Genomic DNA, 26,354 nt, shown 5'->3' with positions numbered 1-26,354 from the left:
AATAAACAAGCGATCTTGTCCAACAATGATTCTGCCAGTTCAGTCTATAATTCGAAGTGAAAATAAGCGATTCACCGCAGTGAAGACGCAAGTGTGTTATTTAGCGTACAAAAGTATTATTCAGCTTGGTAAATCGCTACATTGGTGACACCGACGACAAACGGCCTTGGCAGACGAAGAGCAACTCGCAAAACTGCAGGCACAAATCGCGGAACTCCAGCATCAACTCGCCGCACAGCAAACAAACCACAGCCAGCAGCTGGTACTTATCCAAGAACAGCACCAATAGCAGAAAGCAACACTCTCATCGCAGCAGGTCTCACCGCCTCCGGCGTCGACATCGCTGCCATCAACTGCGTCACTCCGAAACTGCCTCCTTTCTGGCCAGCTCAGCCTGAAATATGGTTCGCTCTGGTAAGAGCACAATTTTCTTTGGCCAACATCACCTTGAACAAGACTAAATAAAATTTCGTCGTAAGAAATCTAGACCATCGTTCTGTCAGTGAAATTAGCGATCTTATAGTGATTCCACCGGCCAAAAATCGTTATCAGACACTGAAAAATCTATTGATACTAACTACTAGGGCGATACTAGGGCGTCTCCGTGGACCAACGAGTGCGGCAACTCCTCACAGCGGATGGGCTTGGAGGTACCAAGTCTTAGCAAATCTTACGACTCATGTGGTCCTTCATCGGCACCACAAATGTGGAGGACTCTTTCCTCCGCACATTATGGTTGCAACGCCTTCCGGTCAACGCTCAAACCATCCTGCAATCGCAAGTTACTACATTCTCCCTTGATGAACTTGCAGATATGGCTGACAGCATCGTCGCCGTCGTTCCTCCTCCAACTTCACCTGCCATCCATGCAGTACGCCATACCACTGAAAATTCGGTATTGACTCAACGGGTTGAGGAACTCTCGAAGCAGCTGCAAGATATAGAAGCTCGTCTAAGAAAACATCTCCAACCACGAACTTGGACACGGAGCAGCCCTCTACCGTATTCTGCTCGCCCCACAGATATTTCGCAGAGCCCCGCTCAACCTGTAATATGTTACTACCATCGCAAATTTGGGGTCACAGCAAGACGTTGCATCCAGCCATGCACCGCAAATGCAGTGATTCCGGTGAACTCCAAAAGCGACTCGTAAAGGTGGCTACGACCCGTTCTCTCACAGTCTGCCGCCTCTTTGTCACCGACCGCCACTCCAAATGGCGTTTCGTCGTAGATAATGGATCGGATCTCTCAATCTACCCAGTAAAATTATGTCCCGATCAACGAACCTGCACTGACTACAAGCTCTCCGCAGTCAATGACAGTCAGATCCGTACATACGGTACTTAACTTCTACGCCTTCAGTTTGGCCTCCCTAGTGACTTCCTTTGGAGATTCATCGTTGCCAACATCTGAGCCAATCATCGGAGCAGATTTCCTAACCCACTTTCAATTCGTTCCTAACATGGCCACCGCTCAGCTCATCGACACAATCACTGCCCATTCTACATCGGGCAATAGGGGTCGATCTTCCCTAGACAACGTTCGCGCTCTGCCGGGCTCTTCATCCTACCACGACCTCCTGGCCGAGTTTCTTGGTATCAAACGGCCACGAGGGTCTCCTCAGGATATCTACCATCATATAAAGCACCGTATATGCCTACAACCTGGACTGATGATTTAGCACCTTGCCCGCCGTCTAGCCCCGGATAGACTTCGAGATGCACAGGCAGAATTTGAGCTAGTAATACGTAAAGGCACTGTTCGTGGATCCCATAGCTCTTACGCCTCACCACTTCACATGGTTCGCAAGAAGGATAGTAGCTGGCGACCTTGTGGTGACAACAGGACCCTCAATGCATGTACCATACCGGACCACTACCCCGTCCACCATCTAAAGGATTTCTCCCACGCTCTTCAGGGATGCACCATTTTCAGCATTATTGACTGTGCCAAGGGTTTCACACACATTCCAATGGCTCCCAAAGACATAGAAAAGACAGCCATAATTACACCCTTCGGCCTTTTTGAATTCCTATATATGCCATTTGGACTTCGTAATTACACCCAACCCTGGAAGCGCTTCATCAACGAAGCTCTCGAAGGCCTAAATTTTTGCATTCCTTGCATAGATGTTGTATTGGTATTTTCCTGTTCGCAGGAAGAGAATCATCAATACCTACGGATCTTATTCCAAGGCCTTTCTGACTACGGTGTCATCATCAACTCAGCTAAGTGTATTCTATGATGTATGCATGGCATTACCTGACAAGGTAGCTACAATCAACGACTTCCCTCCTCCGAAGACCATTAAGGACCTTTGGAGATTCCTTTGGATGCTGAATTTCTATCGCCAGTATTTACCATATGCTACATCTACTCAAGACCCTCTCAATGCACTGCTTCAAGGTCCTGATGTCAAAACCTCCACTCCAATTTGCTGGACACCTGAACTTCAGCAGAGTTTTGATGCCTCTAAAGCTGGACTCGCCCAGGCTGCAACCCTGTCACATCCAATCAACTCAGCACCTCTGACTCTCGTCGTTGATGCCAGCCAAACCACAATTGGCGCCGTCCTACAACTATTTTCTGAGAACTCTTGGCAACCACTCAGTTTCTTCTCTCGTAAGCTGATGCTTTCCCAGCAGAAGTGGAGCACTTACGACCGTGAACTCTACGCTGCCTACCAGCAGTGAGGACCTTCGACGAATGGTAGAAGCCCAAGATTTCGCCATCTTCACCAATCACAAACTCCTATCTTATGCCTTTGGCCCTAGAATTAGGAGTGACAACACCTGCTCACCACGACAATTTAATCACCAGCAATTTATCTCACAGTTCACCACAGACGTGAGGCATATCTCCGGACAGGACAATGTTGTCACGGACTTTCTCTCCAGGGTAGAATCCATATCCACAATGGCTCCGAATGACTTCATTGCTCTCTCTCTCGCTCCCAAGATGACGAGGAAGAACTACACATACTACTCCACAGTGGTACAGCTCTTCAGCTTCACAAGAGACCTGTATCCGGAACGATCATTTCACTTTGGTGCGACTTTTCCATGCCAACTCCATGCCCCTACCTTACTCCACCATATGGTCGGCAAATCTTTGACAACAACCACTCCCTTAGTCATGCTGGTGCAAACTCCACCATAAAAATCGTTTCCCGTCGATATGTTTTGCCATCCATGCATAAGGACTGTTGCGCATGGGCTCGCAGCTGCCTCCCCTGCCAGCGTTGCAAGGTATCTCGTCACATCACAACGCCACTCGGAGATTTCGTTCCACCAACCAGGCATTTTGAACACATACACATGGACATTGTGGGACCTCTTCCCCCTCGCTACGGCTACTGCTACCTCCTCACAATTATCGACTGATTCTCCTGCTGGCCTGTTGCAGAACCCCTGGTAGACATCACCACGGACAGCATCTCTCGCGCCTTTCTTCTTGGAAGGGTCGCTCACTATTGCAGACACAAACATATCACTTGCGACCGTGGACGACAGTTTGTGTCTTATATTTTCCAGCGACTTTGATCCACTCAGGGTGCAATGCTACACTACACCAGGAACTACCGTCCTCAGGCCAACGGACTCGTAGAATGTCTACATTGCGTTCTGAAGGTTGCCCTAATGTGCTCTTCTTTCAACTCATTGATGGACGTACTACCCACAGTTCTTCTCGGCCTCCACACAACTTGGAGAGCCAACCTGCGGACATCCCTGCCAAACTTCTCTTCGGGGAGCAACTGCATCTTCGCGGCCACTTCTTTATAGACTCTGACCAGCATTTGGCTTCAACGGATCTTGTCATCTAGTCTCTCAGCTGCGTGACCATATGAGTCAGCTGCATCCGACACCTGCATCATGGCAGATTTACTCACAGTGTGTCTTAACCACAAGGACTTGGCCACTTCTTCCCATGTCTTTGTCTGCCAAGACGCTTTACGGCCAGCCATACAACCACCGTACATGGGACCATACCCTGTTCTCAGCCGCAGTAAGAAGACTTATACCCTAAAAATCAATGGAAAACCTTCCACTGTTTCCATGGACAATTTCAAGCCAGCCCATCTTCTTGAGGAGGACTCTCTGCCTACTCCATCAATGCCATCACCAGATATTACCACTCGCTCAGGGGTGGGAGGGGGATTGGTGTGGTGCAATATCCACCACAACAAGTAGTAGAGAAAATCAGGACATCTACATCTCCATACTTCCCCACAAGCCGCCTCAATGCCCGTAAGGGGTGGTTACTCAGGGGGGTGTTAGTACACCTCCGGTTTACACAGAAAAATAATATACTCTAACAAAATCATGCCCCGCATTTACTTAAGTCTTTTAAAGTGCGATGGGAAAAAAGAATCTTCACTCCTATCTGTTCAGCAAAATATCACAACTTATCAGGTGTATTCAGTGCACAGTCAACAGAAGGCAGAAAAATTACACAGGGTGCCGAAGTCCCCATGCCTACTTGCCAGTGCAAAGGATTGACTGACCAGAGGTGTTCACCAAAACTTACATGTAATCCTACATTCACCAAAGGAGTACATACTCTAAAAAATAATAAAAATGTCCTCAAATATATACATGTGCCGGACTTTACGGGTACACATATAACAGTAAAACAAAAATTTTTTTATGGCAATCATACTCAGTACTTTAATCACTAATTTTTCAATATGTATATATTTGTGATTTCAAAATTTTGCCTAATTTCATCTAAAAAAATTTTAACGTCAATAAGATGGTATATTGCTGCTCCCTAATTTTTCAAAAGTAAATAAACACATGTTCAAGAATTTGACCAAATCATTAACTGGTTCATTCCTAAAATTAGAGGATGTTAATGTGAAATGGCGTACAAAATACATATATGTGAAATGGGATACAGGCAAATGTTGACTAGAGCCTAATCTGTACACCCTCATAATGTCAAGGTGATAAATTACATATTAAGGGAGTAGCTTCACATAAAAAAGGCTGGTTATATAATGTTCTCTAAAGTGGTTCAGTACCTGGTGTGAATTTGGAGGATCACGATTCAAATTCTGCGCAGGTGAAATAATATTTCATCTTATGAATTTTTGTGCTTTGCAAAAATAGACAGGCTACTCTCATTATAAGCTGTGCCTAAAACGCCCCCTAGTCTTAATTCCTAGCTGTGCCGCTGAACTAGCCTGTAGTTATTTTTTTAAATAACTCCCACTAACTTCTATCTTGACCCCTATAATCCCCATTTCATACCCAGGATTAATAACAGTGGGGGAATCACAATAATGGGGGATTGTAACACAACAAAGAGTAAGGGATCTTGAAATCGTGAATCTTTGGTAGACCCTGGATATTTATGCCTGCGATTTTACAATGACAGGTTGAATTTTAGGTGAATATAATGTCTTTAACAAATGAGTTTTTTTTTCTTTCACTTGAACCTGTGTTGATTAGTGTCTTGTAGTGTAGGTCTTCAGAAGTAAAATTCGAAAGTTTTGGCCAAGATTACCAATGCATGTGGTTCAGAGCTTAGGGAAACATTTCTTAATAACCACCTATTAAAATTGCATATGGTCGGAAAGTTTCATTCCTTTGATAGGGTATTAATAATCCTTATTTAAGCCAAGCGCTACCAGCTAGCAGAGTAATCTGCTACCTGCAAGCTGCCTTGTCGTTGCGGCATTCATAGCCTTGTACCAAGGTGGACTCGCATGACAGCAGCTGGAACCGGAATGAAGTCACAAGGGCTTTTCCCAGCATTCATGCTTAGACATTGCGTTTTCGCGTGCTTGTAATTTTTCACTTTTCTTTTAATCGTGAAAAATAGATATTATCATTTAAAATTTTTAAATCGTGAATTACCTACTCCAGGAGTAATAATCTTTTGATTTTGCAATAAAAAAATTAAAGGTAACCACCCTATTCCTATTGATTTACTCTTCAAGACACTGATCAACGTATAATTAATAGGATTGATATGTACTTGGCGGGTATCATTTGTCCTGGACTCCGGTGTGAGTGGCGTTGTCGAATTACAGCGTGAGGTTCACAGGTCCATCACCCGTGGAGATGATCAGCTGAGTCACGAACAATGGGTCGAGGGAAACCATCCTCCACTCAGGAATAACTGAAAAATGAGATAAAGTGGAGCTATTGAATCTATGCGAAAGGATTCAACCCTTATTGGTGTTATTATTGCACCACCGATGCAAAGAAGGCTGAAATGGAAAAAAGCTTGACAAAACCATGAATTTTCACTATTTTTTGGAAAATAAAAACGGTGTAGTCTGGTGGTGTGATGTCTGAGTATTAAGGAAATGCAACTGTTGAAATATTACTTTTATCAATAAAGTCACGAGAAGCTGTTAAAAATAAGAAAATAGTGAAATTTTTTCAATTTGAAATTTCAGCAAATATTGAGTTTTTACCTTCCCTTTTAGTCGTTAAGCTTGTTTTGGGGGCATTTTAAAGCATATTTTCTGAATGTGTAAATGTTTCCCAATAATTATATGGAAATATTTATTCCTTTAACAATTTTTCATTTTATAACTAAACATTTAAAAGAATATTGTTTTTGGACTATTTTACAACATAAAGTGGTTAAAATCCTTATGAAGGAGACGAGACTCGATTGAAATTGCATATAGCAAGGAAGACCTGAATCTTAACTTATGTTTCAAAAGAAAAATCTTGATCCAAATTGCTCCTTTTCGTTTAAATAGGCATAGTATAAGTAAAAGAAGTCAAGGCAGACGCCCGGCCCAGGCATTGAATTTCCTAATCTGAATGTTGCTCCAATGTAAGGCAAATAATGTTTCCACCACCATTATTTTTACCCCAATTGTTGGAAGAGGTACTAAATTTAAAAATAAATGCAATATTTGTCCAAAAAAATTTTCACGCTCTTCTGTAGCCATTGAAAGTGGAAAATTTGCCACCGCCGCAGGTCAGGCATGAGTCCGATAAGGACGTGTGACCAAATTTCTGCAGAATGTTTTGTTCCCTTCTCCCTTCTATACATCTCCTGAAGATACCACTTGAGAGCGATTCCCTGATACTCCACTTTCAGTACACATTGTAACATTTCTTTACGTCTGCTACCAAATCATATTGATGAAACAATCCATAATTCAATCTCATTTGCAACAAGACAACATTAAGTGATAAATGCTCACAAAGATTCAGAGCATGAAAAAAGTTCATGAATATCACAGAGAGTAGTGCCACCAGTATCTTTTTGAGAAAATAACACAGGTGCATTATTATACGGACCAGGGCACAGTGGGACAGACTGAGGATTTGCAAGACAAAATTCAAATTTCTTATGCTTGCTCATGGCCAAATCGAGACACACCAAAATTATTCCTGCATATGCTGCTAGGAGGGCACTTTTCTTTGATAATATAAATCGGCAGATGGTAGAAGGTACATAAAAAGGAATGCGTTGTGAGACAACCTGTCCCTTTCTCATTCCTCTGCATGGCAAGATACTGTGATCGTGCTCTATCTTCCCCCCTTCCATGCCCTCAGCACTTTTGCCAAATCACTCCGTAGGGTCCCAAATCCGTGAGCCTTTCCTCAACGAGCTCACCCTTGCTGGCACGTCTTTTCGACCCTGCAGGTGGGGGGGTTCTCTCCCCAAAAGTGACCACTCTGAGTGCATTTTGTAAATCTATCAATTAATCTGATTATCAACATATGATTATTTGCTCTCACTCCTGCCAATCAAGTACATCTTTGAACCATGTTTCTGCTATGAAAAAAAATGATTTTGTTAATTGCTGAAAACGTGGCTGTGGACCACTGGAAAATGGCCATTCAGCAATAATAATAATAATAATAATTTTATTGGTTAATAGTATTCAGAAATACAGAGTCCTCGTCAGAAGTACAAATAAATATGTTGTACAAAAATATACTAGAGAAATCACATACAGTCAAATATATAGGTTACATCAAAATACAATGTCATCAGTACAATGTGTAAAAAATCATAGACAGAATATAAAGGATGAGAGACAAGCCAATTGCGAGTCACCCTCTTAAATGTAGACAAACTGGTAATTCTGGCTGTAATGGGTAGGTGGTTAACTAACCTAGTGCCTAGAATAGGAAGGGAAGATTTGGTTTTCGTTAATCGACACTGGTTTAAGGATAAGACGTACTTATTTCTTGTGCTATAAAATGTAAACATTTCAAAATGCAGTCAGAGCGGTCACTTTTGGGGAGGGAGGCCTCCGGTTAGCGTGGTAAAAGAGAGGGGCCAGCAAGGGTGAGGTCGTCAAAGGAAAGGGTCCTGAATTTGCGACCCTTCGGAGGGTGTACCACACCCACCCTGGAAGTACCTGCTCCATGGCCCCACGAAATGCATTTTAACTTTTTCACTGCATGCGAGGAGAAAGTTTTCGAAGATTAAACAGCAGTGAAAGGATAAAACAAATTGATGTTTCCAACTTTTAGAGTAGTAATGACATATTTTCGTATTGCTCGCGATATTTTTAGATCCGAGAACGCAGGTAAGGAGCCTATGATCCATGAAGAGGCCTCTCAAGTGGCTAGAGAGGTGTACGAACATTTAGACGTGCTTCTCTTCTGGTAATGCCCAAGAGCTGTGACAAAATGGATTTTGGATGGAGGCCGCTCTCGTGCCATACCCCGTTGATTCTCCCCTCTCTCTTGCCCAATATGCACATAAATTCACACCAAGTGCATCTTTCTTCGTTATTCCAACTAATGTTTCAGTAGACCACTGTGCAGTGCAGTCGTCAATGGACAGGAATTTGGTTCTCTTTTTTAAATGCGTGAAATAGCACAATGTGAGCAACAGGATATTTGCTATAAAAATTTCACCATAGGCCAACACCTATTTTGGCTGATCATCATGTCACCCTGGACTGTAGACAATGTAATTCACCTTATGGAGGGAAGAAGCCTCTTGGATAAATTCTAGGCTGCGCAAATGTCTGCCCTTCGGAATCATTTGAGCTGCCACTGAAAAGGAAGTGAGCAATGGGTTTTATGCTTTAGTCAATTGAATTCCATTTTCTGAGTTCCTCAATAATGCTTATAAAAAAACATAATTATTTTTAGTTTTTTGCAAATGACTACTTATTGCTGTAAATGCTGTTAATTATTTTTAATGGACTTTGTAATTGATAAAATTTGTCCCAAAAATGTTTAGGTGAAAAATGTGAAATGGGCAATGAAAAAGTCTTCCATATTATGTGTAGATGTGTTAATTGTGAAAACTAAATAGATAATTTAGTGTAAACATTTTAACTCAAACCTTAAACTAAAATTATTAGGAAATATTTTAGCAAGAAATTCGTCATTAGGTATGGATCACAGATATTACTGAGGCTTGATTCTTCAGAAGCTTACACTGGATGACGTGCAAGCTTGTCAAGGCCTGCTTATTTCCCAGTCTTCATTCTGTGAAGGGCTCTCTCGATATCAATGTTTATCATCCATGTCCAATGTTATCATCCCCCCAACACTTAACTCCTCTGTTCAATTTTTTCAGCCTCTTCCTGTTGTTGGGAAAATCCTTTGAAAACTCTCTCCAATTACGTACTTTGAACATTGTGGGGCTCAGTTAGCATTCTTCCATCACTAGCCTTAATATTTGATTTGAGTTGCCCTCCTTTGATGGCCAAAAGTGACAAAACCTTGGTATATAATGCACATACCTCTCCTTCCTTCTGAACATTTCCATTACATTATGTACTCTGTTTTTTTCCATCATTCCACCATGCCATATTATTTTGCTGGTTGTAATTGTTCATTAGTTTCCCTAAATGCCTTTTCTATGTGCACTCTCTCAACGTCCTCTCACATTCTTAGGTCCTCTATTTTTGATATTATTTACATAATCTGTTATCCATGGGTTTTTATCACCAAACTGTCACCATATTCAGTTAACATCTTGATTGCTTTGATAATTCCACTTTCAATTTCACACCACACTTCTCTATAGTCTACTTTTCTCCAATATCTGGGATATAATACATATATATTTCATAAGTTCCTGAAATTCTCTCCTCCTAGTTCACTACAGAGCTACCACATTCCTTTTCCTCACTTTTTTGAATTACCAGGTCAGTTACTATAAACTCACATTTCATGTCATAAGCACTAGGTTTTGGGTTGAATCAACATCAACTTCAGGAAGCCAGTGTGACCTTTTCATGATTAACCTATAACTCAGGCTTATTTTTATGTCACCTATCTGATATGTTTACATATTTCATGGATATAGTTCATGAGATACCATGGACTGAATCACCTCCCTATGACGGTGGAATACATTTGTAATCAGGGGCGGACCCAGGATTTTTTTGTGGGTTGGGATAAAGAATATGAAATTGAATGATTGAGGCCCAATAATTGAACATTACATATATGAAAGTAATGATATCATAGTAAAAAAATTTAGTCTATTTTATAGTGTTCAAAATCCTTCTATGTCAGAAATGTATAATTTGTCCCTCCTGCAAAATGCTCCTGACTCCTCCCTGCTATTGCTCCATTTTCAAGATCATCTTTCCCCGATTTCATTTCCTTCCCTTCCTTAAAACTTATGCATTGTAGTTCCCCATCACTGCTAGATTTTTCCTACCCAGGATTTCCCAAATTTCTACCTTGAGCTGTTTTAAATCTCATCTACTTCTTCCTATCCATGGTTGCTATACTGACAATATAGCCTGGTCAAAATAGACATTGACCCTGGCAAGAATTTCCAACAAGCTAAAAATTATTCAAGGTCAAAGGTTAAAAAAAAGTTTGCTTCATTAACAACAGTTACATAGTTAAACTATAAAAAATAGCTCAGTCCTAAATTGAAGATCACGTAATTATCTACATACTAATTTTTTCCTACAATTTTTTCTCCAAAATTACCATTTTTGAGAGTAAGCTATTCGAAACTTTTCTGGGGCTATCTTTTCCAAAATATGCGTGACTATGATGCCTCTCAACATAATTGCATGTGTAATATGAATAAATTCTTCAATACGGATGTCCCCTTTCTTTTTCATGACAAACTAAAAGGGTATGGAGAACAAGGCCATATGGCTAAGCTATGGAAACAATTATCCCCTATTTTTTGTTTCATTTGACCTGGACATTATCCACAACATGGGCGGTGGGTGGCATCTCGTTTTCCACCATCAGAATCATGCTGCTTACCTTATCTATACCTTCCACAACAACCCAGCTTCCCATTAAATACCCCATGTTGACTTTTCACTCCACAAAGCCATTAACCTGTACCTAACACTCCAGTAATAATCACTATCCCTAATACCTATAACATTGAACCCAAAATGAAAGGTGAAATGGATATTGCCTATTTTTAAATTGACAGTGCTTTTACATTTTAAATCCCTTATATTTTATTTATAATATCGAAGCTAATAGAAAATAGAATTTCTGAGAGTGATTTCAACAAACCTGCTGGGTGAGGAGGAGGTAGCGTTAGAGGTGGCGGATGTTCTGGCGTTCGATGTTCGGAGGGGTCCTGGTGGGTGGGGGCCTGCCCTCGGTGCCAGGAACTGCCTTAGGGAGGGGGAACCGGGTGTTCTGGTTCTGAAATGAAAATATTAATGTTCACACATGAGTGTGATTCTAATGCAGAGTAATAGCCAAAGAGACATCATCACTCATATCATGTAGGATTGATGGACACGTATGCAGTAGGACAATAACATATGTGATATACATTCTGGAAAGCTGTTTGGCATGGTTCCATTCTGGCAGTAATGACTCACTCCTGTTAAGAGATGGTGTACTTCTGCTTGATCCCTCCATTCAATTAGTACTTTAGATTGTTCAATCAAGCATATGGCCAGAAATTCACAATAAGAATGTTTGCTTAATCTGAATGTTGCATGCAATGGAAAAATGCCCAAATATTGTATGCAATGGAAAACAATGTATATATATTTTAATAAATATGCTATATATGTATTCTATTCATAAAATCTTAAAAAAAAACTGCAAAATTTAAGTATATTTCATTGAAACCCTTCAATATTGTAACACTTTCCTTGCTGGTACCTGGGAATGGAAGATGTTTCAGTGGAATGATTAGCATGATAATATTTTAGACTTCTCTCCTACGAATTCCTTTGTCCCTCCGATTTGGGACCAAATACAATGGCGTTCCCAGCCAATACTCCTGCCACTAGACTCGACTCCAACCCGCTCTTAGCACGACTTAACGGTTAACTCATTTCATTGGTAATACATATTATTATAAAATGATTTTTTATGATAATGACTAATGTACACATTAAAAAAATAACAAATATTTTACTGAATTTTTAATTGATTCTCAGAATTGATAATAACAAATTTGGAGGAAAATATTTCTCTCAACATGCATTTTTCATCAGAAGTGAACACATAGGGTACTCAAACTTTCATGCAAAAGTTAAATGAATTTTAAGTTACATGAATGTTAAAATTATAATATTAAAATTCCACTTAAAAATTGCAAAGGTGCAGAACAAAACAAAGAATTCATTTCAAGGCATAAAGTATTGGAAGTACTAAAAAAGCGTTGATAGTTGTATCAGTTCAGGAGTTGATTCCTGCTGTGAGCAGTGGCGCCGACTCCATTGGGCCTCAGGGGCCCGAGCCCCCTCAAAAATTCGTTATGGGTGTGAGGAAAAAAAATTTGTCATGCTTGTCGATCTTCGCCGCAGTGTCCAGATATCCAGATTCGAGTTATCAGGGTTCTAATGTTGATCATATGACTTTTCTAAAATGCTTAAAAAACTTAAAACTCGCTACTTATAAAATTTCCCAGGGCAAGATCCCCGGTTTGGGCTCCCCCAATATTTTCTGTAAGTCGGCGTCCCTGTCTGTGAGGAGTATCATAAATGATTAGGAAGATAGGATCAAATTGCCGAGGAATGGCACCAAGGTCTCGCTAAGTTGATCTCAGCCCTGAAAACTAGTGACTGTTGATTCATCAATTATGGATTCCCATTTCTCGGGTCGGACATTGCCATTGTCGTTTGCATTGTAAAGCTCTCGTTAGCTACAGCCAACATTAGAGCATCTCCAATTTAATATAAGATTTGGCTGCTGCTGACATTCGGCGTGAAAGGGTTAACTGATATGTACATTGGATATGCAATTGTTAATTGGTTGAATTTCCTAAATTTTTCAAGGATTCTCTCTCTTGTAATGAATATATTCAGCATAACACAAGTATTGGCGGAGGAAGGAAGCCACCTCTTTCCTATCAGTTATTTTCACTGAGAATTGATAAAATGATAATCTTTCACGTTGCCCTCCAATGAATATTTAAATGGTTGATTAATATATAAAAAATACATTCCCTTACCTAAGAACTTGACACATCACTGTTGCTACTTCAGTGTGCAATTCCATTACACCATGTGTTTTCGTGGATAAGTGGAGTGAATAAGTTGCCTTAAGTTATCGTGTAATAAAATGATCATGAGCAAAGGCCAATATTCAGAATGAAAGTTTTAAGTAAGGCTCTAAAGAAATAGAAACAACTAATTACCTCGAGAATAACCAGCCAGGAATTTCTGGCTGGTCTCCCTCGTACGACCTCTCTATGGCCCTCAGCCATCTGGCACCGTCGGGGTCTTCACCTTCACCCTTGCACAAGCGGCCCAATTCGTCAACGCCTTCCTCACGAATGGGCGGCATGCGAGGGTGAAGGGGAATAGATGGTATTCTTATCCTAGGCCCCCTGATCTTTTCCCACCTCATGGGATAAGATCCCAAGGACCCCTCCATTTGAACCTCTACTTCCTCCTTCTCCACCTTCTCCTCCTCCTCCTCCTCCCGCTGTTGGCAAATGCAGCAGCCTGGACCATAGTAGAGGAGAATGTTTATATTTAATTTGTCGATGCCAGGAAATTGAATGGATGAGTCACATAGTGAGGAGGAATTTGTGGGGGTATGCCTCCGACACCCAAAACATAAAAACACAATTACTTTCCTAAATTAAAGATAGCAAAAAATTGAAAATTCATGAATTTACAAAAGATTTATTTCAAAAATTAAGTTTTTTAAAAAGAAAAGTATTAAAACGAGTTTTAAATCCTCTACTAATTAAGTACTCTGTTTTTCAAAATTAACCTTTCTGTTTTTATGCTCCCCTACCTGAACATATTTCCTGGATACCCCACTGGTCTGGATCACAAATCGTGCAGAGTTAAAATTGTTAGAAAGTGTTTTCAGCAGGGGCACAGCTAGGAATCATGTCTCGGTTTGGGTTTTAGTTGCAATTAGACCATGTGTGTGTAGTATACCCGCCAGCATAAGCAGGAGATGTGGGGTCCCTCACCAAGAAAAAGTTTAAGGCAATGTGTTTTCGTGGATAAGTAGAGTGAATAAGTTGCCTTAAGTTATTGTGTAATAAAATGATCATGACCAAAGGCCAATATTCAGAATGAAAGTTTTAAGTAAGGCTCTAAAGAAATAGAAACAACTAATTACCTAGAGAATAACCAGCCAGGAATTTCTGGCTGGTCTCCCTCGTACAACCTCCCTATGGCCCTCAGCCATCTGGCACCGTCGGGGTCTTCTCCTTCACCCTCGCACAACCGGCCCAATTCGTCAACGCCTTCCTCACGAATGGGCGGCATGCGAGGGTGAAGGGGGATAGATGGTATTCTTATCCTAGGCCCCCGGGTCGTCTCCCACCGCACGAGATGGCATCTCAAGGACCCCTCCGTTCTAACCTCCATGGAGTGCACTTGCTCCTTCTCCACCTTCTCCTCCTCCTCCTCAGGCTGCGGGCAGCAGCAGCACGCTGGACCAATACATTAAAAATTGTTGATGTCAGGAAATTGTATGGATGAGTCGCATAGCAAGGAGGAATTTGTGGGGGGTCGCCTCCCCACCCCCAAAATATAAAAACATAATTACTTTGCCCAGTGGCGCCGACTCCATGGGGCCTGAGGGGGCCCGAGCCCCCTCTAAAATTCGTTATGGGTATGAGAAAAAATGTGTCAGGCTTGTCGATTTTTCCCGGAGTGTCCAGATGTTGACATTTGAGTTATCAGGATTCTAATTTTGATCGTATTACTCTTTTGAATTGCTTAAAAAACTTAAATCTCAATACTTATCAAATTTCCCCGAGCAAGATCCCTAGTTTGGTCCCCCCAATATTTTTGTAAATCGGCACCCCTGACTTTGCCTAAGATAGCAAAAGATTGAAAATTTATGAATTTACAAAAGATTTATTTCAAAAATTAAGTTTTTTAAAAAGAAAAGTGTTAAAACTAGTTGTAAATCCTCTAATTATTATGTACTCTGTTTTTCAAAATTAACCCCTCTGTTTTTATACTCCCCTACCCGAACATAATTCCTGGATACCCCACTGGTCTGGATCACATATCGTGCAGGGTTAAAATGGTTAGAAAATCCGTTCAGCAGTGGCACAGCTAGTAGCTAGCTGCAAGGGGGGGGGGGGGTTTAGGCGTAACTAGGCCTTGGGTGTTTGGTATACCCGCCAGGATAAGCAGGAGATATGGTTGCCCTCACCAAGAAAAATTTTAAGATGAGTCCTCTAAAATGGTGAGTTATATGGCTTTCTGTGGGATATTTTATTAATCCTTACTCTATTCTATAAATATATCTATCAAATTAACCAAATAGTTGAAACCTAGAAGTTTTCCTCATCTCTGGAGGGGGGGATTTTTATCCCCCCAAAACCCCCCCACTCGCTGCGCCACTGGTGTTCAGATCAGCAGGGCTATTCAGTAACTCTTTACGCGGTCGCGAAGACGAAAGATTCCGTTTACGTGGTTACGCCGCGTAAACATTCGAAGACGCGTAATTTGCTATTCAGTAGGCTTCACGAAAACATTTTCGTGCCTTCCCCTCCGCGGTAGTGGGGAAGTCGAAGATACCCGAAGTTTTCCTGCAATACGTCACTGCGAGCCAATCAGAGAAAATCGGCATGCAATTGTCCTCGACAAACAAAAATAGAGTGAGATTCAGCTGGTAAGTGCAATGCTATTATGAATTATAACGTTGATTAATGAAAAGTATGTTGTACACTTTTAAATACAAGTGAGAGCTCAACGTGTATATTAATATTGAAGGTGAGTGCGTTGGAAATATGCATGCGATTAGCCACCTAAGATTACAGTGAGTAATTGGGATAAAAACTTGTAAATGAGAGGAATTTGGCGTTATTATGCATTTGCTTATGCCAGATTTGGTTACCTATGCCTTTGCTTTGATGGACCCATTTTAATGATAAATCAAGTATTTGAATTGAAGTAGTCAGTTTCGTCATATCGTTTATCGCAGAATTGGCCGGATAATTAGTTATAGGCAATGAAAATAGTAATGTAAACAGTCCTCATGAGTGTGGTAAAATGTTTTGAAATATTTTATCAACCGCAAGCGATGTCCTAAGAATATTTTGCTTAATTATTGGAAGACTGTAGATAAGAAAGGATAATTTTATGGAGTAAGAGCTGGTAACAGGGTGCTAAGAAGACGGAAAATAAGGTGAACTAAACCCCTCAAAATTGATAAAAATAAGAATCTATTTACAACGGACTGCCTATCATTACGTTGCAACCCTGACTTCAATGTTCACAATTTGTATCCTGGCATTAATATTTAAGAGTTATGGTACTGACGAAATGCGCCTCAACATTTGTCGCTAACGTATATAAGTACACCTAACTTTTTAGAATAGAAGTGACATTAAGTTCATATTTTTATTGAATAAATTCAAATCTTCTTCATTTTGTAGTAGTTTCAATTTAAGAGATACCTTGGAATTTTTAAATTATGTACAAAGTCAAGTGAAGGAGTTTCTACCTCATAATTTTGGATTCTTAAAAATCAATCACGCTATAATATTATATAGGTAGCAAATTTGCAGCATCTAAAGTCATCAGCACACCTAAAAATATCACTTTCTTACTACCGTTCCTAAGAAAAAGGAAGCACAGCCTGAATGGGTGGCAATTGATATAAACTGAGCTATAGTTCTGTTCTACTTTTATCCTGAAGTACCTCACAATCAAGAAGGTTAAGAGACCCAAGCAGAGATAATTGTTAAGGGAAATTTCTACCTAGTGAAAGAAATTATATGTCTTATGCAAGTAACAGAAAAATGCATGAAAAAATAATGGATGAAACATGACCCATTCGTAATATTTCTTTTCTCATTTTAGACCATTCTGATGAGGTTGGTGGCAACTACAGGGTATCCCTTCTACGAGGGATCCCATGATTAATTTTAAGGTGGAAAACCGTAGTTTGACCACCAACAAAAGCAATGGTAGTGTATAAATTGGTAATTTACCAATGCATTAGGTAACCTGTTAATAATCGCTTGTCTAATAGTTCTGGACTTGTTTAATATGCCTCTTCCAATGAGGGACTCTGCAAGAGCTGGGATCTCCATAATAATAAGCCTCGTCTGAAAGGGAAAACCAGCCCCTACACACATATTATGAAGTACAACACAAGAATTAACTATCAATCCTGATTTTATTGGTGCACACTCCAGCACTCAATGTCTCAGCAATCATCTGAACCTAGAGTTAAGAACCCCCATGCACCTCTCAATAGACTTCATAACCCGCACATTGGCTTCAGTTTAATAAGTTTCAGGGGTACTTGGCCTGCCACATAGTATTCCAGTCTGGGGCCAGTGGTGGTGTGGGTTACCTCAGCCACCTATCATTCATTACACTGTTTTTAATATATTCGGTGCTCAAGGATACAGATATGATATAAAAATTATTCTTTCTTTTCGATGCAAGGAGTTTACTTTTTAAAAATCAAGGTCATTACTTCCAATATATTATTAGTATCATATAATGTATGCTAAATTATGTACCAGATGATTATTTTTCCAAATTTATACCAAACAACGAACACTGATATCCACTCTCCCAAGTACATTTCATTTCCCTATGCATGGCTGATTGATTCCATATATGTATCGACATAACTGATAATCTGGAAAAATTGATGCTTGCAAATTACTGTTAAATAAAATAGGAATGACTTAGAAATGATACTCTCTTACTTTATTTCCTTTGAGCTTACCTGTAATTATTTAGTAACTTCAGGTATAAAGAATAACGAAATGCAACCGTTGTTCTGGAGGTGGTATCAGTTACCATCATGTTTCAAATTGTTTAAGAGCTTGTTTCACAAGCATGTTATTAATATGCTTCTGAGTGGGTTTTCATAGCATATGGAATGAGAGTAGTTACAAGAGACTTAAGCTGTGGATGTAGAATGGGTTTCATGATATAGCGAATATGAATCATTAAATTACAGGGGGTGGGGAGCTGTAATTTGGTAAAAAATTGTAATATGAATGGAAGAGTGGCATTATCACCAAATTCTTTTCAATGCTACGTTTCTGATCCCATACTAATGGAAACAGCCTAGGTAAATTTGATGAACATCCATCCAACATCTCCAAACTTACATCGTGCCATATTATAATGCAGGAAATTTAACGATAGGAACTGGATCCTTTATTGTGAATGCATAAATACCTATTAGCTGTGTTAGGCCTATTTGTAGGAATACCTCGACCATCACCAATTAACTTGAGAAGGACTGGCATGTAAGGTAATGATGATTTAGAAACACTCAAGAGAATAATTTTCAGAGTCAAGGTCTAATCCATGATAAATTATTAAAATAAATTACAATGTTGGTTTGATTATTCTCCAACAGTATAAATTTGTTGGAAAATGCTATGTAGACAGTAATGGGCTCGTCACAATTTGTTCCAAAAATTCATGGGCATCTACATCCCCACACAGCACATCGTTGCCAGAGGACGTCCGCTGCGCGTCCGTCGCGTCCTCTCAGTGTCCGCGGATTTTCAGGACAGCCAGAGGACATCCGCTGGCTGTCCTGGCCATCCGTCCGCACACTGTCCTATCTCGGATGTCCAGCGGACGTCCAGCTAGTGTCCCATTACGCAGGGTTTGGGAGTTTTGGTTTCCTCTTAAAACACTCACCTCCTCAAGGAGGAACTCCGAGAGAAAGTCTCGTGATCCTCCTCCGAGTAGGGAGTATAGGAGAAGGGAGAAAGAAAAAAAACTCTCTCTCGTTTCTGAAGCCAGAATACTTCCTCCCGATCGAGGAAGAGGAAATTTTTCGTGGAGGAAGAGATATTTTGAGGATTATTTTAGGTAACCAAATGTAATCCTCTTGTTGGAGTGTGGACTCGGAGGAAATTATAAACTATTTAACGAAAAAAAAATTGACATTTTTACCGCTTCTATAGTTTAAGAACAACAAATGTACGCTATTTTTAAGTTTTATATTGTTTATAACAATTAATCAAGTTTAAACAAAGTTAGCAACAATTTAAGTAACATTTACGAGCGTTAAAAATTTCTACATGCCTCACGGGTTAAACAACAACAATTGAACGAACTTACATTCTTTACTACTCTCTACATTATTTATAACAATTTTTAAAGTTTAAATAAATTTAGCAACAATTTTAGAAACTTTCAAAAAATTAAAAATTTCCGCATGTTGTACGGTTGAGAAGCGTTGGATGAACAATAAACCCGTACTTTTCATGATTATAAAAATTACTTAAATTTAAACAAATTTAGCAACTTTTACAAAAATTAACAACAGGAATAATGGAATTTATCGATTTTTACTGAAATTTTATATTATGTACCAATGTCCTGCGGACGTTCGCGTCTCGGGGACATTCCATTCCTACAGGTTAAATGAACTCTTTCAACTTATTGATTAATTAATATTTACTCTCTAGGGATTAAAAAATCTCAGAGGCGATTGATTGGAAAGTATTTTAATGAAACATAACGCTTTAAATTCATTTTAATTTTAATGGTAAGAATTCTCCTAAAATTATCACGGCATCGATGGCCTCATTCCCAGATTAGAAATTGTAATTGTCCAATTTAAGGATAGGCAAGTAGAAGAAGTAGTAGAAGATAGAAGGTAAGTACTGCCGTACCTTTACTTTATATCGAAATTCTAGTTTTTTTGGTGGCGAACGAATTTTGAATCTACCGCTACTCCGCGATTCAGGTGTTCTACCATGGTTCTCCACATTCCTCCGTTCCTCCTTTCCAACAGAGGAACCGGAACGGAACACCGGAGACAGCATGGTGGTTTGGCGGTTACAAAGATGCTGCTGCAAGTAAGTTTGATGTGACTTCTAAATAATTTTTTCTTGGCGTTCACTGGCGGCAGTATAGTGTTTCCGCATGCTCCTTATATTTCTTATAACTCAGCCTGTAACATCTCGAGGAAAAATATGGCTCTGCTTGGAACAACATTACCGTCTTGGTAAAACCGTTACTTGGCAACTAAAGGTAGCGTCTTTTTCCGTTGTTCATGGTGAAATTTTCGCTTTTGTTCCTTGTTTACATGATATAATTTAAAGTGGAAGTTCTTGTACTATAGTCTCTGTACGCGAGAACGTATAGGAAATAATGTAAGTGCTAGCGCATAAAATAGAACCTGTTGTTTTGATAGCGTAGGTTACGGCTGAATTTGTTGGAAGTCCCAACGGTCCGTTTGGTTCCGTTCCTAAATCAAATCAAGTAGGGTTCTTGGCAATAAATATAACTAGGAATTGTACTTACGTGTAACCGGGGGATTTTGCAACACGCATGTATGATTAATAGGTTTCACGTAAATTATTAATTCTTTGAAATCGGACTACACCGTGTGATTTCTTTCGATATGTATAGTTACGCACGCATCGAAAAAGAACAATAATGTTATGATAGGATAACCACCAATGTTTAGCCTTTTTACAAAAAGTTTTTATACTCTTTATCTGTTTGATGGAACTAGGTTAATAATTAAAAATTTTAGGTCCTAAATAAATAAATGATCTATTATGTCAGTAAAGATAAGGCTTAGGGATTGAAAAATTACAATGCCGACGTAACTTTTATAGCGTTTATTATATTTTTTCTGCCAAACTTTGCTAACCTAATAAAATATAAACTAATTTAACTACAAACTAAGTAACTGTGCTATTAGTCATCCATGCATTTAATTTAGTGGAAACTATAGGACGACTGTAAGAAACTCGGGATGAATCTAAACAAGGTCTAATTGTAAGTGATATATTGTGTAAACAAACCTTAAGGCTATGTTTCATGGTTCATTTATTTGCTCAAACTGCTGCATGAAATCTTATACCCAGAAAATAGAACTTGTGCATCTTTTCGTACAGCCATCGGTACACATTTTGGTGTAGAGTATCGTGAACCTGATATATTTACCTGGAGGCATTTACTGACTATAGCTTTCATGTAGTGGAGTTGAATAAAAATAGTTCATCTGTATTTTTATTTATTTCCTATCTCTATTTATAAGTTTGTATGTCTCTCTTCTTATAATTGTCTGTATACTTATTTGTCTTCATTCTTTACAGATGTTGCATTTAACCAGGACGATACAGCCACCAATTCTAGTGTGGAAGTTACAGTGAAGAGTTGGCTGGAACATGCTAAAGCGAGGCATGTGAGAGAGGTGTAAGTATTCGTTTGATTATTATATAGGTTTGAGCAAGGAGGAATAATTTTGGTCTGGATACTTTTTTGACAAGTTGCTCCTCTAAAGGGAGCTCATATAAAGTAAATTTAAATAATTATTAAACATCTTGTAATACAAGGTTCACCCTTCCATGCTAAAGGTAGAGAAAATAGTATTGTTATGTATTATTTTCAGATGCAGATTCCACTACCAAGTAATTCAAACATTTGAAAACAATTTTTGTTCTGCATATGGGAGGTATAATTACCAAAAACGTGGTTGAAAAGGATCTCATGCTCTTTAAAAGTTCGATGTATAGCACCTGTAGAACTTAAGAATGGGATAACTTATTCAACAGGGATGGTAGTTGCACAGTACTACAGAAGCTACTATTTTCTAGTAGCTCTAGCTAACTAAGATGTTTTGAAGTAGGTGTTTTTGTAGGAGCTATAGAAATTTCAGTAGCTCACAGCAGGCCTTAGCTGCTATTCCCCTGTTATGTCTCTGTCGAAATGTGAATATTGCCAGTGAGCTAGGTTGTCACTTTTGCCTTGATACCAGACTACATTAGAAGATCTATTTTAATTATTAAGATTGGAAGAATTCGGAGATCTAAATCATGGAATGGCCTTAACTACAGCAAGTTTTTGCTAGTTTTTCAAAGTTTCTATTTTTTTAAGTTGCATCTCGGCCAATGCAGCTAAGTGGTTTGTGTGCCAAATCAGTGTGGCTGTTTTCACACTAATCCCAAGAGATCTAGTTCACTTAAACTTCCTCCTTTAAATTTTCTAGTTTCCTTTACTCCTATATCATATTCAGCTCTTCTGCATTAGTCTTCCTTAGCTCCAGCTTATGTAACACTTTTCTTCACCTCCACAATTCACTCTAGTGTAGTCATAATCTTCAAGGGGAGACCAATTGTTCAGAAATATTATCCTCCATTTGAATGCTTTTTCCAATATCTTTTTCGAGACCTCTACTAAGCTGTCTGGCAAGGATGGATCAAAGAATTTTTTTCTAGATGGTGCACCAGGGTCTAACAGGCAACAGTCTTCTCATATTTGGGATTAAAATCTAGTTCAACAATTGTTCTATGAAAAATGTTCTTAATCATAATATATACATTACTAACACATTAATAATTTTACTCAAATTCTTTTCTTATTTAAGAACAAGAAAAAGTCAAAGAAAAGTTTGTAAAATGTATTCAGCCTGTAATGGACAGGTTTCCTAATTTTGAAACCTTAAGAATGTTAAACATGTGACTAATAAGACTGTAGCGTCCTGTCTTATGTAATCTGCTTGTTACGTACAAGATACAATTTCTTGCTACAATGAAATGTTTATATACTTCATTATTACAGGAGCAGTGCAGGAGAGCAAGACAGCCCCTGAAAAGGATGTGGAGGTTGCCATCCAAAGCTGGCTAAGGCACGCCAAGGAGAGGTTACAGGGGAAGAAGAAAGTTAAATAAATCGTATGTAGTTTCTGGCATTGTACTGTTTTAAGAAGCCAAATAAATATTGTGCATGAAATTGATGCCTTATTTATTTAAATTCTTGTCTGGACCTATTATTTATTAGTATCGAACAAAATGCAATCCTAACCTAAACGTGTCCTGAAGGTGTCCAGAGCGGACAATTTCAGGTCGTCCATAGGCCACCTTTTTTACTGACATGCGGACTTGCAGCGGACATCATTTTGTATGAATTCGGCTGTCCGTAGGATGTCCATAGGCCACTTGGCGGACAATCACCGGATGTCCGAAAGGTGTCCGTGTGCTGTGTGGGTCAGCATCAATTCATGCTTAATTTTATATTACTCTACTCTGCTCATTTTCTATTGATGGGAATTATATATCTTTGGTCAATATGGGAGGAGAATTCTATGCTTCTGTAACCTCTTCAACTTCTCTGCTGACAGAGGGATGGCCAAGTCCCAAATTATTGTCACTACCAGTAGCTGCCACGCCCATAAAATTGCAGTGCACAATATATCTAGATTTAGGTAGGTATTTCATGTACAATTTTCACTAACTTACATAGGGATAGTGGATGATGTGGTTTAGTAATATACCTTCAAACGCATTCGTACTACAAGAGCTCTTTGAGCTGGAATCATGTGGGGACATAAAATATTTATTAGCTTCCAAGCTAAATCTTTATCCAATATTTTCCCAGAAATACTTCTTATGTTAATACAAAAGGGTCATATACATTCATTAGTTCCCTCACACAAGACTGACTCTTTCATCTCTCTCCTCCTCCTAAGTATTTCTAGGTCTCTCACACATATAATTTTCAATCAGATTCGATCGTTACATAAATTAACGATACACATTCAAATGAAAATAGGATAGCCTCACCTCACCTTATGAGAACATTAAAATTGTAATCTCAGAAACAATAAATGGTCTCAAAATGTTAAATGGAACAATATATATCTATAGCACATTAAGAAAAAATTGGCTGTCTTATTTCATAGATTTACAATGAGTCATTTCACATAAAAGCATAAATCCCTTAGCTAGGGTTCTGAGTGGCTAGAATGTGGGAGTCAATTCCTTTATACAATCATGATACTGCAGCAGGCACAAACAGGTATCTGGCTCTCAGACAATATCCTCTCACCACTATCCACAATCAATACAAATAAGATGATTGACTTGCCTCAATTCTTTAATAGGGACCATCACACTAATGGCCATTGAATAAGTACTCTCTCTCTCTCTTCCATAATAATCATAGTCATGCGATGGACTCATAGGCTTAATCGAAAGGAAACATCCTGCCCACACAGCACAGGGAGAAATTTACTCGTGTATATTGAGTCGAAATTCGGTGTAAGGAATAAGTCGAGAATTCGCCCATTTTTACACGTGTAAATGCTGTGTAAATTTGGTCCAACTCCCTTGACCCTTATATACAAAAAATATGAAGCAAAGTGTGGGAGCAGATGCTAAGATGAGCAGCAATCCGAACATCATTGAAGTTTCAGGACAGATGATTCAATAAAGTCGTCCACCTTAGTACCAGCAAAATTTTCCCAACGAAATCTAGTTAAATCATTTAACGAATCATCTTGCGGCATATATTTTATAGGTGTATATTTTATTACGATTACATATTTGCTCCAGTCGAAATACAAACGAGTTAACCATTAATTGCAACTAGAATGATGCTGCTTGTTAATTTAAAATTCTCAGTAATTTCTAATTACTTCCGTCAATGCCTCGCATCACGCGAATTGAACGCTGGGAAAACAATCACGTAACGATATAACTTGAGTGACTCGAACTGGAAGCACGAGACGACAACGACGACATCAACAATTCGCTAATTTTCTTTATCCTGGTGTGCTTGTGCTCAGTGAAACTACTTGCGGTTTTACCAAGGTTTTGTGTCTTTTTAAACTATTTGGCCGTACTTTTAAGATCCATCCATCATATCGTATTCGCTGTATCCATTATGTCACTCACATTATTTTTCACATCATCACCACTTTTTTGTAACATCATCACCACTAGTGTTTTGTCCTGTACGTATTTCCTGATGAATTATTTCATACAGAGGAACCCTTTATTGACACAATAAATGAAATTTTTGAACGAATATGTTGACTTTGTCTTACTACCATTACTAGTATTAAGTAATGTGCCACCGTTTGCGTGATCACTGCCATCTTCCGGTCACCAACAAGAAACCCTAACCCTGGTGGAGAAAGGAATAACTACAACGGTCCCGTTATTGGGTACCTTGTGCATACACGTGTATTATCCGGTTTGTGGCGGACATAAGACCATATATACACCAGATTTATTCCGCTGTTACTCGGGTAATAACGGTTTTTACACGAGATAAAACACGTGAAATACACGACCTATATGCCAGCTTGAGACCGTTTGTGCTGTATGGGTGTATGATAGATATCACAGAAACGACACTTGTCCCCAATGTATATACTAACCATTTTGAACAAAACAAATCTCTTATGCCAAGAAATACTTACAGTCATCTTTTGTCGCAAGACAGATGACACTGAAAACAGTAGTATACTCAATAATGACTACTTGGTAAAATAAATTAAGTTGTACCCTCTATGCTAAGTACATAAATAACATGCCTACAAATGTCTATCTGTCATACAAGCATCTATCTATCCACAGTTTAGACATGGATCCAGCCACAACAGCTGCACATTTCATTTGCGAAAAGGACCTAATATAAACACACAAAGTCGATTCACCTATCAGTTATATCCTTTCAGTGCCAAATATCTTGTATTTGATTAGTTAAAACAATAGCCATCACAACGTAGAGAAAAAAAATATACATCCACTATTCGGCAATAATTGTAAATATTTATACATCGCCAGCCTGAGTAAAAATATTGTTCAGCAGAGGAGCTGTCTTTCTGCTAGTTATGTCCCTCCAACCTCATCATCCAAAAATATCTTATGCAACTATATACAGACTGCAGAGCGCAGTATTCATTCATGTTATTTTAGCATTGATGTTTAACATGAGCCCTTTCGAACCAGAAGAAACAAAATAATCTTATGATCATACTACGAGTTGTTTACCTTCTTAGTGGATATTATAAGTAGCATTTGTACTTTATCCTAAGTTCTTGAATCCCGCTACATACTCCTTTTGCATACACACTAGTATTCATAGAGTAACACTGCATTCCGAAGTGGGAAAGCACTGACTAACGCCACAAAGATGACTCACAGCAGCAAATTCATGAATGGAACACATACGTTTCCTCTTAACCAACAAATATCTTCCTAACTTTGTAACCGTCCCGGGGAAAAGTAGAACAAAG

The 26,354-nt window shown here is 39.1% G+C and overlaps 1 protein-coding gene and 1 long non-coding RNA gene across 2 annotated transcripts; one reads left to right on the top strand and one right to left on the bottom strand.

The window, feature by feature from the left end:
• Nucleotides 1–8,814: 8,814 nt before the first annotated feature.
• On the bottom strand, nucleotides 8,815–14,778 carry LOC124160255. The gene is made up of 3 exons (XM_046536071.1): nucleotides 14,484–14,778; nucleotides 11,451–11,585; nucleotides 8,815–8,990 (listed from the first exon to the last, which is right to left on the bottom strand). The coding sequence occupies exons 1-3, from the start codon at nucleotides 14,732–14,734 to the stop codon at nucleotides 8,915–8,917; spliced, it is 462 nt and encodes a 153-aa protein (XP_046392027.1). The 5' UTR covers nucleotides 14,735–14,778; the 3' UTR covers nucleotides 8,815–8,914.
• Nucleotides 14,779–15,890: 1,112 nt separating this feature from the next.
• On the top strand, nucleotides 15,891–17,688 carry LOC124160257. The gene is made up of 3 exons (XR_006865128.1): nucleotides 15,891–16,096; nucleotides 17,189–17,295; nucleotides 17,395–17,688. It is a non-coding gene; the product is annotated as an uncharacterized LOC124160257 (long non-coding RNA).
• The last annotated feature ends 8,666 nt before the right edge of the window (nucleotides 17,689–26,354 follow it).

Source organism: Ischnura elegans, chromosome 6, assembly GCF_921293095.1.
Source record: "Ischnura elegans chromosome 6, ioIscEleg1.1, whole genome shotgun sequence".
Lineage (NCBI taxonomy): Eukaryota > Metazoa > Arthropoda > Insecta > Odonata > Coenagrionidae > Ischnura > Ischnura elegans.
The sequence above is the reverse complement of the archived record's forward strand: the minus strand, read 5'-3'. Positions and strand labels throughout refer to the sequence as shown.

Bases quoted from the DNA above. Each gene is read 5' to 3' on its own strand.
- LOC124160255 (XM_046536071.1), bottom strand. From the start codon at position 14,734: ATGGAGGTTAGAACGGAGGGGTCCTTGAGATGCCATCTCGTGCGGTGG. The intron at 11,586-14,483 runs GTAATTAGTTGT...TTTTCATTTCAG, and splicing joins CCTGGCTGGTTATTCTCTAG to AACCAGAACACCCGGTTCCC. The intron at 8,991-11,450 runs GTTTGTTGAAAT...CTTCCTTTTCAG, and splicing joins ACCTCCTCCTCACCCAGCAG to TGGCAGCTCAAATGATTCCG.